At 41.6% G+C, this 14980-nt stretch overlaps 1 protein-coding gene across 2 annotated transcripts in view; it reads right to left on the minus strand.

The window, feature by feature from the left end:
* The window catches only part of PCDH15 (protocadherin related 15), a 521765-nt gene extending 513204 nt beyond the window's left edge, over positions 1 to 8561 (minus strand). For both annotated transcript variants that reach the window (XM_054983659.1, XM_054983658.1), the window contains exon 1: positions 8471 to 8561. In XM_054983659.1, the coding sequence (XP_054839634.1) occupies positions 8471 to 8561 (91 nt within the window). The remainder of the gene's footprint in view (positions 1 to 8470) is intronic.
* Between the last annotated feature and the right edge of the window lie 6419 nt (positions 8562 to 14980).

The raw sequence follows: 14980 nt of genomic DNA on the forward strand, positions 1-14980 counted from the left end.
TGCCTGCAGACCTGAAAATATTTCATGCCCCAGCCATCACTTTGATCTAGATAAGAGTGCAAATTTTCATTTAAGAAACCTGCTGCTGTTTTCTCTTCAGACAGCTTTCACAATTACTTTCCACGGACATGGACTTTAGCTTCTATACCTTAAGACCTGTGTCAATGTTATTTTAACATGGTTAGATGTATGTCAGCTTCATTCCTGAGAAACTTATTTAACTGGCTGGCCTCCAGGTTTTCTGACAGTCTTGGAAATAAAACTCAGATATACTGAAAATTCTAAATTGATGTGGATCTGAGAAAACAGATTTGAAGAAGCCTTCATTCATGCTAGATTGAGCCTGTACTTTAAAAAAGAGAGGGAAAATCACCTTGACAGGAATTCAGAATCTCTGTACTGAAACAAATAAAAGTGTAACACTCATCACAGACTACATAGTAGTCCTATAACTGGAAGCTAATAGCAAGGACTTTTCAGATTAACATTTTTTATCCACATGGAAGTTCAGTTATAACAGGTGACAAAAGCCTTTCCAGATTAGTTGTTTCCATGGGCCCCTGGACAGACAATTCAAAATGAGATCTCATCTCTTGCCCAGATGTCAATCCACCCACGGTCTGAAAAAAGGGGAGCTGTTCACACTTTGACAGGAACAATTAGTTACCATATAAAAGATAACATATGACTCAGAAGTCTTTCAGGACACATTATACTAGTAAACACAGCTTGCATTCTTCAGCCTTAGATACATTCCTGCCTGCCACTTCATACACACCCCCTCCTGCAGTCCATGGTGGATCTGAGTATATAAAGAGGGAACGCTGTGTTCAATTCTGTCACGCATGAGGCTTGTCGCTTTTATTTTTAAAAAACATATCTTTATTTTTACTCTGCCTTAACTCCTCCGACTCAAGGTTGCTTTTTCAGTCCTCCATACCTGTTGCTACAAAAAGTATCCCTCCTCCTGTTTGAAATGGGTTTAAGTATGTAAGAAAACACTCAGGGCTGCTATGGAGAGGCGGGTGGGGTGGGGAGAGTGGAGGTCCAGGTTGTTGGGGGAAGAAGAAACCAGACAGTCCCTCTGCCCCACTCTGTTCTCACCTAGCATGATGTGTATAATTCTGAGCTTCAGCAACTGCTAGAATCCTCTTTCTCCACAATTGCTCATTTTGACCCTTTCCTCGATGGAAGTCATAGTGAGGTCTCTCCTGCAGCAAAGCTTTCCCTCCATTGTTCCATTAAAGGCAAGTACGCCTCATCTCCCACTACTCTGTCTTCTTTAAATGTGTGAGGCAGTTTTTCCGGGCACTATAGTAGCAGCCCTGGGAAGAGACACCACTTAACTGCATTCTAGTTTAGTTTGTTGCCTCTTGGTGCACAAATTAGTAGTATGCAGTAAATGTCATGTCCAAGTTAGAGGTATAAAATATTTCATTTTGAGACTTCCTCTCTCTAATTAGGATCTTTCGGAATATGCAAGTATCAGATCACAGTGCAAGCTCGGTTGCCTTGTAAATGAGTGCATTCAAATCATTCATCTAATACAATGCAATAGCCACCTCAATATGAAAGGCTGATTTTTGTTTCCCCATAAATTGTCCTTTTTGATGCCTATTTTCTTTTTGTTTGTTTCACTTGATATCACAGCAGGAGAATGGCTGTTTTACTTAGTTGTTCTGTTGGCAGAGGAACTTGACAGTTGAGAGCCTGGCAACTGAGTGATAAGAAGCACTCTGATATTACAGCAGATCCCACAATAGCATCAATACACTTGAATCCAACAAAACATTTTTTAAATTACATTCTATGCTCTCTGTTTTTTAAAGAATGCCCCAAATAGTTCACAAAACAATGAAAAAGCATACCATGATAAAGATAAAAACTAGTCAGCATCAGAGACAGTCTTAACCACTAGGAAATTGGAACACTTGTATCTGGCCCTGCATGAGGGGAGCAGGGGCTGACAATTGAGCTGTCCTGCTTGCTGGCAGCTGCTGCCACCAGCCTTTCTGCCACTGCAATAGTCAACAAGATCAAAGGGCATCACTCAGGCAGCAGCCGGTTATCAGCTATAGAGTAGTTGAAGAGGAGTCCAGACTAGAGATGGGCACAAACCTGAATACGAACCAAAAAACCCACGAAACAGCCCGGTTTCTGGGTCGCGAACCAGTGGTTCGTGGAAGCTCATTTCCATGGAACTTCCACCAACTGGTCTACTGGTTTGTTTGGTTCATTTTAAAGGGCAATACCCCTTTATGTGCCACTGCAAAACAGCAGGGAAAGGGGCAGTTTAAATGGCCATTTCACTGCCACTTGGATCCCCCCTGCTGCCTGCCTGCTGATAGTTTAAAGGGATCTGCTGCTTGCAAGCGTCAGGGCCCTTTAAACAGCCCAAAGCCCACAAACCCCACCCCCAGCCCCAACCCTCCACACCACACCACCCCAGCCCCCCACTTACCTTGGCTCTGCTGCTGGGGTGGTGAAGGCTATGGCCCAGCAGCAGCAGTTCCAGCCTTCTCCGCCACCCTGCAGACCTGCGGCCTCCTCCCCCTCCTCCAGTGAGGGACGGGAAGGGCATTTTTGGTCTCCTCTGCTGCTGTGCGGGCCCGCAGGGTGGCGGAGAAGGCCGGAGCCACTGCTGCTGTTTCACAGCCTCCACCACCTCAGCAGCAGAGCCAAGGTAAGTGGGGGCTGGGGCTGGGGAGGCTGGGGTTTGTGGGCTTTGGGCCGTTTAAAGGGCCCTGCCGCTTGCAAGCGGCAGGAAAGAGCCCTTTAAACTTATCAAATGCTCCTTTCCCTGCTGCTGCTAAGCAGCCGGAAAGGGGCATTTAAACCTTATGAACCATGAACCATGAACTGGTTCGTGAACTTCCCCCAGTTCGTGGGGGTTTGGGGTTCCTGGTTCGTGAAAATGCCACGAACCAGGAACCCCATGGTTCGGGTTTTTTGTGGTTCGTGCCCATGTCTAGTCCAGACATTCAGGCAGTAGCTATCAAATGCAATAGGACACCCTATAGGGGATTGCCAACTGTGACCCTGAAGCCACCACCTCTGTTGCAACTTGGGAGAAAAAACAGTTTCAGTCACCCAAAACTGTCTTGCCTGGAGCAAAGTACAACTTCTGGGGGAAATTTTAAATTGTGAAATAGGCAGGGGAGGAAACACATAAACATCCACGAACTTCAAAGCCTCTGCCTGTGATTCAAGACCACTCTGTACAGGGACAACATTGTGCCTCCTCTGTTTTGGCACTTACTCCAGTGTCTTTTAAGTACTGATAGCAGATTGAAGGAACTAAAATTCTAGAATACACCCAGCAATACTACACACTGAACATTTCTATAAATGCAATCAGCATTACTTTTCTCACAAATAGAAAGCCAAAGTGTCCTACCATTAATTAGAAATCAATAATTCTGTATCCTGTAAGATTGCAAATAAAAACAAAATTGTCATTCATTATCCTACATTCAGTCTGTACAACCTTACTTGAAATTCTGAACACCTTCTGATTATTAATTTTCTCTCCTTTACATTTGTACATCATCTGCTCAGTTAGAATTGCATTCATCTGGATCCAATCTTTCACAATGGAATTAGAAAGAAGTCCGTAACCCTTGAAGAATTCACTCAACCTGTACAATAGCATACCCTAAAAAGTATCAGATTACACTGCAAGCTCGGTTGCCTTGTGAATGAGTGAATCCAAATCATTTGTCTAATACTATCCAATAGCTACCTCAGTATGAAAGGTTGATTTTTGTTTGACAAATTGACAAAGTAAAACTTTGATGTCACAGAATATATTACATCACAAATTTTCAAGCTGCAATGGGCTCATTGTCTCATCCAGATCAATATCCATTCTTTAGCCATAGTGAATGACAATTCTTCACAAAACATGCACACCATACAATTAATTAAACTAAAGTAAATGGACATAAACCACTATCATCAAGACAAAAGCCCCAGATGAAACTGTTGGCTTGGTTATTTGCAGGTATTTAAATAGTATTCCTAGGGCCACTGGTCAACATAAAAACCAAAATTGCCACCAAGGTGAAAGTTTATGAGAGCATCTGATGAAAATGGAGACCGATTTTGACATGCACCACAATTAAATGAAAAATTCTAAATAGGTCATATCAATGTTGTATGGAATAAGTCTCTCTTGTTTGTCCCTTTCCCCCTAATACCTCTGAATAACTGGCTGGGAGTCAATAGAGAGTGTCAAAGGAGATGCAGCAAAAGGAGCTGCTTCTTGAGGGCAAGTCAGCAGAAAGCACTCTTACATAAGCTTCTCCATAAACAGAGCAAGAGTAAGCAGATTTCTGCTGATTATCCTTTCTTACTGAAGCACCTTTTGCCATGTTCCACATCTCTGATCATTCCTCAGCCTCCAGAAACAACATTTTAAGGCTGCTGGGGAGAAATCCATTCTGTAGACTCTTTCTCTTCACCGGATCCAGCCCTATATTTATTCCACAGTACATGGGTTTTGACCCAAACGTATTCTTGAAGGACTTCCCCCTCCTCCAAAAAATCAGAAGACAGACCTGTGCTTTGAGCATGTGAACGGAATCCCCAGACTGGAACTCTGTTGTGAGATATTGGATAAACTACAGACGAACTACAATGAATCAAGTAACACCACATCATTTGTAGACTGGTATATTCCAAATTGTAATTCCTCTTGTTATATGCGTCTTATTTATATTCTGCGTTATGCCAATAAAGGTATTGATTGATTGACTGACTGACTGATTGATTGATTGATTGATTATTATATTCTGTTTTTGTGATTAGTAGAAAGATATGTTCTAAATATCCTGTTCTGGTATACTTCTCAATCTTATAGTATATTATACATTTTTTTTATTTTTAAAGCATTTATGTGTCATATTAATATAATATTCACATGATAATAATGCTTTTTTATCTGTAAGCTGAAAATGATTTTTGAAAGGAATTTCTTTCATCATGGAGCTTCATAACCATTGAGTTGGATGCTTTTCAGCAGTGGAGGCACTTTGAACCAGTGGAGGGAGCACTCCCTGATGCAAGATGCTCCAAGCACCTCTGCGAGAAGAATGAAACTGCAGGATCCAACTCATTAATGCTACCCTGTGTTCGTACAGCTGGACATCCCTCAGTAAGTCCCAAAGCAACTAAATCTCCAGCCAAGGAGAAATAGCCATGATTTCCAATTCTACAAAAAAGCCCAAACTCTTACTAGCCTGAAAAGAAGTTGCATCTAAATTTACCCACAAAGCAATACTGACATTGTAAATGTCTTTAGCTCCTTCTTTCCCAGATGACAAGTCCAAAGGGTGAAAATCAACACCAGGTATATGAAGCATGATAGACTGGTCCTATTGCTGCACCAAACAGGAACTGTAGAATATTAGAAGACCTTACACACTTTGTTAATTGATTTGTAGTCATTTTATGGATTCCATTCATACATTTAAATAGTCATTATATCCAATATCATAACAGTTATTTTTCAGATAGTATTTTCTTTACAGCACCCTAGTCAAAAATATTAGCACAGGTAGTAGAGGTAGGGGTATAATCCCCCTCCCAATTCAGTTGATCCAGGTTTTAGAATAACAATCAACAACAATTTTAAAAAATCCAGTATCCCTGAAATCTAGAAAAATTAGCTAATCTGTTTTGCCAAGATTAGAGACTTTCACATTTGTCCAGGCATTATTCCCTATTCCAGGCGACTGGAAAACACCAAATTTGCAGGGAACCTACTTCTTCCTGTCCACTTACGACCTATCCTCCAATTTTAAGGAAGATTGGATCTAGGAGTCCAGTTCTGTGGGTCCCTGAGCAAGGTGTTCCCATCTGCTCTCCATTGTTTCGTATGTGGGAGATATTCCAAAGCTTTCCAAGCAAAGAGAAACCTGAAACAAAGGCAATCCCTGGCCAAAAGCCAGTCCCAATGCAAGTGCTACTCCTAATACAAGCAGTATCAACAAAGCCCACCAGAACTAAACTACCATGAGGTAATCAATGTCAAACTAGAGAATCCTATATCAAACCAGAGAACCCCAATGTCAAACCAAAGAATCCCAAACTGAAGCAAGGGTGGGGGTGAGGCTCACTGGAGCCATGGAATTTAAAAAGTGGCTGATAGTGGCTTGGAGGGCTCTTTTGGAGCTTGGGCGGGGATGAAGGGACAGGATGAGAATCCACTCTGTCTGCTGCCTCCTGTTCTGTGATGGTCTCACGCTGTTCTCCTGCCACTGCGTGGAGTTTGCCTTCACTTTGCACTGATGACCTCTTGCTCACTGCTGCTTCACCTCTGCTGCAGCTGCCTACATTTCTCTGCCCTCTCCTCATGGAGAAAAGCAGGTAGCAGAGGTGGAGCAGCAGAGAACAAGAGGACAGAGGTGTGAAGTGAAGGCAATCTCTGTGCCATGGCATGACAGCAATACAAAGCTGGCAGGGGACAGGAGGCAGCAGGTAGATGTTGAGAGAGGAGCTATCTAAAAACATGAGTAGTCGTGAGGGCACAGGGCAAGGGAAAAGATCTTGCCTTCCCTCCTCATGCCTGAAAAAAAAAAGCTGGAGAAGCTGAATAATCCAGCCCATCAGTGTCCGGCTTCTTGGATCCAATCCAGCATTCTCCAGTGTTATCCAGCACAACCAGATTCTGGCCATTTCCACATGCTGTTAAAGTGACGGACTACTTACTGGCGTTCCCCCCCCCCCCCAGATTCCAGATGCCTCCAATTTCAAAGCGGAAGCAGGCAGTTTGGCTTTCGTTTGTTCAGCATCCTTTACCCGGGATAGGGTACAGGAAAGAGTGGGAAATCCTGTTCTCACAAAAGAAACTGCCTGCTTCCACTTTGAAATTGGAGGCATCTGGAATCTGTGGAAAAAAACGCCAGCATTCAGTAAGTAGCCCATTGCTTTAACAGCATGTGGAAACGGCCTATGCCAGATTGGCTATTTAGCCAGTTCACAAATCCCGCATCACCTATTTAGGAGGTGGGGATAGTACTTCTGTGCATTCATGGCTGTTCTGATAGACCTTTTTTCCCTTGCATGACTTGAAAAGAATTTGCATAGCACATAAAAACATACTTTTTTTTTTAAAAATTTTTTATTGGGTTAGAACATTAATATTTTTACATTCCATTACATTCAATTTTCCCCTAAATTTTTCGTTTCTAACCCCCTCCCTTTCCCCCCCTTTTGTTGACTTCCAACAGCTTTCCCACCCTCTGTCCCTTTTCCCTTACTTCTATTAACTTCCTCTTTCTAAAACAAATATATATTCTCCATTATATTAAGCAGTACATCTTTAACTCTTTTACTTATTATACATCCAAACTATACTTCTTTAGATAAACAATTTATCCCATTTTCCAGTTTTGAGTATTTCTATATATCATAAACCATAAAAGTTTCCCACATTTAAATCAAACAATTTGATTTGTTCTCTATATATTAATCATTTCTTCTTTTTATAGTATTTCTATATAACTCATCCCATAATCAGTCGTTTTAACTCTTCTATACATTCAGTTTGGTGCATATAAGTCTTATCAAGTAAAAAAAAAAAATATTGTTAATTACTCAATCCTCATGTTTAAACCGTTAATTATTCTCTATCAATATTCTATCAATTAACCTTTACATATCTATATATATCTCAATCAATTAATTAATCTAACTGCTTATAAATTCACATTTCTCTTCCTCCCCCGGTAAAGTCACCCCTCTCTTTTATACTTTTATTATACTTCAGTAGTTCTCAAACTGCCACAGTTTTCCTCCCACCTCCCACTTTTTCTCCAGATATTGTTTCAGCTTCTCCCAGTCTGTGTTAAACTGCCCTGAGTCCAGATCTCTCAGTTTTCTTGTCATCTTATCCATTTCAGCCATATACAGCAATTTGTAGATCCAATCTTCAATAGTTGGCACTTCTTGTACTTTCCATTTCTGCGCATACAAAAGTCTAGCTGCTGCAGTCATATAAAATATCAACGTCCTATGATGGGCTGGAATTCCCTCCATTCCCAAGTTTAGCAGCAGGAGTTCTGGGTTCTTATTTATTTGAAACTGTAAAATTTCACTCATTTCTCTTATTATTTCCCCCCAGAACTGCCTAGCTACCTCACACGACCACCACATATGATAGAGGGAGCCCTCATGCTTCCTACATTTCCAGCATTTATTAGAAGTGTTCAAGTTCCCTAGCGCAATCTTCTTTGGTGTCATGTACCAACGATAAATCATTTTGAAAATGTTCTCTTTAATATTAATACATGTCGTTGTCATCATTGTAGTTTTCCACAAGTATTCCCATGCCTCCATTGTTATTTCTTTATTAAAGTTTATAGCCCATTTCACCATTTGTGTTTTAACTATCTCATCCTCGGTATACCATTTCAACAGTACTTGGTATACCTTGGATATTCTTTTAAAAACATAAAAACATACTTACCATCATCATTCTGGGCCAAACAATCCATGAAGACAACAGAAACCGCAATCCCTACTGCTAACCATTTTGAGAAACAAAGCTGCTGTAACATTTTATGTCACGCTTCAGTCAAAGCAGATCTAAAAGAGAGAGAGAGAGAGAGAGAGAGAGAGAGAGAGAGAGAGAGAGAGAGAACGATTTATCTTTGTGTGGTTCCAACAGAAAACATACTGGAATTGCACAGTTAATTTCTTGTTCTTTCCAAAAAGATCATTAAACACGTGTCTTCCTTTAAATCATTTTCTTCTTCTTCTTTTTTTTAAAAAAATGACAGCTCAATATGCCCTTGTAATGGGCACATGACTGAGGGATGAAAACTCAAGAGGAAACCAAAGAGTATGTCTGACACAAAACTGGCATAGGGCCATGCTATGTGGGAAGGAACACATGAAGCTGCCTTGTACAGAGTCAGGCTCAGTACTAAAGTAGACAAGATGGCCACTCCAGGTTCACCCTGGAGATGCACCACCATTTTAAAGAATGAGCTCCCCAGTGGCATGTTTAAACTGTTCCGTGTGGGCCCCTGTTCTGGTTGGGACCACAAGGTTCTGGAGGGGTATGGGATCCTGCCTCCCACTGCATCTTTTTCTGGATGAAATGGAGCTGGTTTTTTTTGGCCCAGATGCCCTCCTGGCACCCTTTCAGATTAGAAAAATGGCACTGGTGACAGGCAGGATCTCCTCATCCACCTGCACTGCAGTGGACCTGACCAGAAAGAGGGCCCCAGCAGCACTATTAGAAGGAGTTCCTGGCTGAGAACTCATTCTTTAAAATGGTGGATGATGTCTCATCTAGTTTGGCCATTAGAGATGTTAAAGATTGGGGTGGGTGGGATGTGGAAACATCCCCTTTTTCTGTTTTTTTTTTGGGGGGGGGGTTGGCCCAAGAACTATTTTCCCCAAGTTTATAGATAAAATGCAACAACAATAATAAAAATAATAAAAAGCCTTCGACAATACAACAATAATAAAAACCTATTGGAGCAAAATGGGTTTTGAAAAACTCAGATTAAAAAGTATAATTAATTGCAAGAAGGCCACATTTTATCCTTTAGGTGTGTGAAACCTTTAAAAAAATACATCTACCTCCATAACCATTAAAGAGCTTGCATGAATGGGGACCTTAGATACACATGGTAAAGTAGCAAAGAGTACAGCATTTTTAAGCTGTCTCTGCCTTGAGTACTAGGCATATTTATGATTTTGCATGTAGAAAACAAAGGCATTTACACTTTTAAACACACCAAACAGTACATGTCGATATACTTAGTTAGAAATGGCCCATTTTATGCTGTTACTACACAAGAACATAAAAAGAGCCCTGCTAGATCAGACCTGTGGTCTATCTAGTCCAGTATCGTGTCTAACATAACAGCCAACCAGTTAAATTTATGCTTGATAAGAAAGTATAGTATATATTTCATTTTCCCTCAACATTTTCATTCCCTACTCCCCCCCCCCCAAACCCTAAAGGATTTCCCTCCCCCATGGCTTCAAAATTTCGTTAAAGCACTGGTCTATTAAGGTCAGTATTGTCTGCTGTGACTGGCAGCAGCTCTCAGGGGGAGATCTTCCACATCACCTATTACCACAGTCTTTTAACTGGATATGCTGGGACTTTCAACTGGGATTGAACCAGGGACTTTCTGCATGGAAAACAGATGCTCTACTCACTGAGCCATGGCCACACATAATCAGGTCTCCTTACAAGTTGATATTCTAAAATGGGTCAAAGCTATGGGATGAGGAAAGAAGTGAACTTTCTCAAGCCCTCCCCCCCCCCCCGCCTCCCACAGCTGTTGTTAGTCCCACTGAGTAACAGCAACTTTCCCACAGTAGGGCAAAAGGCAGTGTTGGGAAAAGGAGGTTTGCCTTGGAAAAACAGGTGAGTGGAAAAGGTTCAACCCACTTCACCCAGTGCTCCAATCCAGTTAAGACAGCCACCCCCTCGCCTGCTCTGAAGTAAAAGGGGAAAAAAATAAGGAGATCTGATCATGGATTTTGTATATCATAGGAAGTTTGACCCAGAATGACTATGAGTACAAGTTAAGGTCTACAAAGTTTCTTGCTTAAATCTAGTTTCCCCACTGTGTTAAATTTAGGAAAGCTGCTGTTCTCTCAGCCACAAACACTTATTTGCACTAGTAGCAACCTACACAAGACCTTTGAAGATAAGACAGGAATTGTAAGTGAAAAGCTCTGAATATTTAAAATATGCCAAACAATTACCAAATAGTATGTATGTAACGGCATCACCTTGTAATTAACTCCTTGTAAAAGCATGGTCAATTCACTAATCATAAATATATGCACAGAAAATCAAGGAGAAGTTTAGACTATGTAAACAACAATTCATCTGGCTCTAGAGCTTTTTTTAAAGACCCACAATAAAACAATAAATGGAAAGAACAAAAGTGGAGAAAGACAAGACACAGGATAAAGACACATAACAAAATGTACTGGACATATTATTTACAGCAACGTAGTGATGATCTCTCTCACACACAAATTACCTAATCTATCAGATTTAACTCACTGTCACCATTGTATGATTGCATTTTGGTATTATGGTCACATAAGGAATACTCTCTTTCATTTCTGAGCCAAACAGATTCTCCCTCCGACCGCCCAACTCAACAGCTTTCAGCATCAAAACAATCTGTTCTGCCTTCGATCTGAAATCATTAAAGTCACTGCTATCGTTCTACTTCCAGAAGTCAACTTTTCTTATCTGTGCATTTGCAGTGTCGTCTTTGGCACTTATTTACATCACAAACAATAGTATCATGTCAAGATGTTAAGGCTTCTCTCTGGATCTTTCATACTCTTTTTATATTCATTGCACTCAAAGGGAAATAAGATTTCTTTCAAGGGAGGCTGGGAGTGGAAATAAATGGCATTCCCATGGGGTGGGGACAGAGAAGGCAAGCACATCTTTTAAAACTTGAGATTTCACAAGTTATGACTTATAGGGAATCCAGGAAAAACAACTGTCATTTCAATTGTTTAGATGTTTTGAGTAAATTAAGTAGATAGATTTACGACAAATTTCACTAGAAATGTCAGTGAACATGACTTATTGGAAGTAAAAGCTGGAGTATGTTTTTAAGGATAACGGGGAAAAAAACAAAAAAACATAAAAGGAACAAAGGCAGTCAAAACTGGTTTAAAGGCTTAAATCCTGATAAGCAATTTAACATTAGTGAAACTATAGTTCAGCCTCATACAATAGCCATTCAATAAAACAGACACTTCAATTTCTCTTAAGTACACATCTCCCCAGTTTGAGAGGCTTGAATGCCTATTCTTATCACAGCTATAACTTACTATAATACAAGATTTCCCAAAATGATACATCTCTACATGAACATGGGAAGCTGCCTTATAATGAATCAGACCAATGGTCCATGGTATTGTTGGCTCTGAATGGCAATGATTCTGCAGAGTCTCAGGCAGAAAAGGGTTCTCAGATCCTTTTGCTGGAGAAGGTAGAACGTGGCTGGGAGCCTTTACAAGCCCTAGGACAAAGATTCCCAAACATCATATAAAAACCAAGCATCTCACTTGTTGTTGCCCTGCAAATTCTAACACAGTGGTTTTCAAATGGTGCAGGTCAGAATTAAGAAGAGTTTTGAATCTTCAAAGCTGACAGGGTAATTGGGACATGGGTCCCAGGGCTTCTTTGTGCATGGACTGGCGCTTGCCTTCCTCTGGTGATTCTGATCTAAGAGTTGATAGTAGCAGCCAGAACAGAGCATCGGCTGTCCTCTTGACCTGACTCCCTCTAGTCACCTTTGCTAGTCTCTCCACAAAGGACACCCACAGGTCAAGAAACAAGCAGTCTATTTCCCTGCCTAGCTGGGAATAAACATATAGTTTCAATATATGTTTATCATTTAATATTTTTGTCCACAATTAACATGTATGATGGTAATACACTATCGAACAATTCAATGGTATCTAAATATGCTGTGGCTCCTAGTGGGACTGTATGGGACTGTTTCTGTCCAAATAACTTACTTTTTTATTACTACAAAACATGTGTTTTCTATTTTCCCTATCTTTCAGATAGCAAAATCATACATGTATTAAGGTAGCACAGGGTGCAGCAGTTTGTTATTCTCTCCTTCTACTGCTGAATATTTGGAATATCACTTGTAGAAAATGGGCAGTGCAATCCTAAATGGTGCCCAGATGCCACATAACTTCAGCGGCACTTGGCATAGCCTGATCCTGAATGAATTCCACAGGGAGATATGCCAATGGATAAATCCAGCAAGGCACAGGCAGAAAAGGAAGCTTTCCAGTATCTATAGAAACATCATATAAAGAGAGGGCAACCTCCGGAAATTGATCTGCTAACCACTATCAAGGGCAACCCCCTACTGGAAGTAGAACAATAATATAATACAAAAATATAGCTATGAAATATTATTTTTAAATCTACTTATGAATTTTTATATGTATATAAAGGTGTAAAGTGCTCAAAGTGCTATTATAAATAATACAATAGATAATTTACAATAAACACTTTACAATAAATATAATACAAAATATATCCAAAGTCCTTCCTAACAATAGGTATACAACACTTATATCCACAATAAAAAATATTCAACACTTTCTTACTACAATAATAGATAATCAACACTATGTCCAGAAAACCAGCTGGTGAGGAAATGTCCAACAGGTAATTTCCAACAGGTAAGTACCACAATCTTACCTAAATGCCTCACTATCTGTATTCTTTGTCTTCTAGATTTGATTCCTTCTTGGAAACTTGGGCCGTTTTCACATGCACCCCGGGAGATCGCATAAACTCACAGCATGAAGCGTCTTCCTAGCACAATCTCCCGGCACGATCCCCCTTTAATGGCCCAATGACATCAGAAAAAGGGCCATTAAATGGGATTGTGCTGAGAAATTGCACTAGGAAGACATTTTTATGCTGTGAGTTTCGCACGATCTTCCGGGTGCCTGGCTGTGTGAAAATGGCCGTGGATTCTCCCAAGTGTTGGTAGTGCAATCAGAAGATCATGTTGCTATCCCTGAGTAACTGGAAAGAGCCTAACGGGCATTGCTAGTGTAGCAGGTGGGTGTATTCCCACTCAACTTGATGATATAGGAACACACACACACACTTTCCCTGGAAAAGTAAAAACAGAAAGGCAAAGGGTCCCAAAAGTCCTAGACCAGGCTTGAATCCTCAGCCCCTGACATTCAGGACTAGCCCCCAAGTCCAACGGCCATGAGAGAAGGTTCCTAAGAGACGTGCCAGCAGGGACAAGACCCCATGCTGTAATTCTGATGTCACCACCAGTAACATGGGGGAGGCCAGAGAATGGTTCCTTCCCATGTACTAACAATCTACATGGCTTATCAGACACCAGCAGTGCTGTGGGGACATGTGCGACCACCTCTGAGACTCCCTCAGGGAACCCCCCTTCCCTTCCAGGAGCAGCCACCATCTTGGACACACCATCTTGGACAATCCTCCAAGATGCACCCAGCCCCCTGCAGAGCGTGTGAAGTGGAAGAAGGGGAGTGGGGAGCTAAGTGTGAGCTCCATCTTCAAGGTGCCACTAGATCACTGGTCTATTGTGTAGCAGAACAAAACAGAGGTCTACTGACACCTGGAAAACCTACTGGAGACACTCCAGAATTACCATCCCTGAACCAGAGCCAATCTGCTGAGAGGTGTGAAAGGGCAGCCCTAAGGGGAAGTGACAGATAGGGGGCAAGGAGGAGTTGGGGAGGGATAGGCATGGGGCTACTGTCATCCACACACAAGCAAACAGACATGGAGAGAGTTGTGAAACAACCCAGACTTTACTGAACTGCCAAACATGAAGGACCCAAGCTGTCAGCTTCTGGAGGCAGTCTGAGCCATACCTAGTGCTGCATTTCACAAGCAAGGCAGATTCCCATGTCGAACTGCTGTTTTAGGAAGAATGCTTTAGGAGCCCGGCTGAAAATGCAGTCAAAGCAAAGTAAAAGAAACTGGAATGGCCATGCACCCAGGTCTCCCATTGGATAGCCACTTCCATGAAGGAAAAAAAGAGACATGTGTTGCGCTGGCAAAGGCACAGCCTCAGTCAACCATAGTCAAGTCTGCAGCACCCCAGAAGTCTCTATAGGCCCATGCTGGGGGGGTGTCCAGGAGACCCACCCAAGGCACATGCTTTTAGGGGTCTGAAAACATTCTGGACTTTGCTCTCCCCAGTGGTATAAGTAAGTGCTAAGTACTTGCCCACTCTGTCCTTTTCCCACAACTGAAGTGCCTCGCACTCTAAGTTCGTATGGCAGGGAGCTCTGAGACAGAGCTCCAGGCTGTGCCCCCTACTTACTGAGTTGAGGGGCATCCTGGCAGGAGTTTGTGTAGGATGAGGAGGGCATGATTGGGTATGTGGTGACACTATGAATGAAAGACATCCAAAATGTCCTATCATTGACAAGCTTGCTCAGATCCTGC

The sequence above is a fragment of the Eublepharis macularius genome, chromosome 6, assembly GCF_028583425.1.
Source record: "Eublepharis macularius isolate TG4126 chromosome 6, MPM_Emac_v1.0, whole genome shotgun sequence".
Taxonomy (NCBI): Eukaryota; Metazoa; Chordata; class Lepidosauria; order Squamata; family Eublepharidae; genus Eublepharis; species Eublepharis macularius.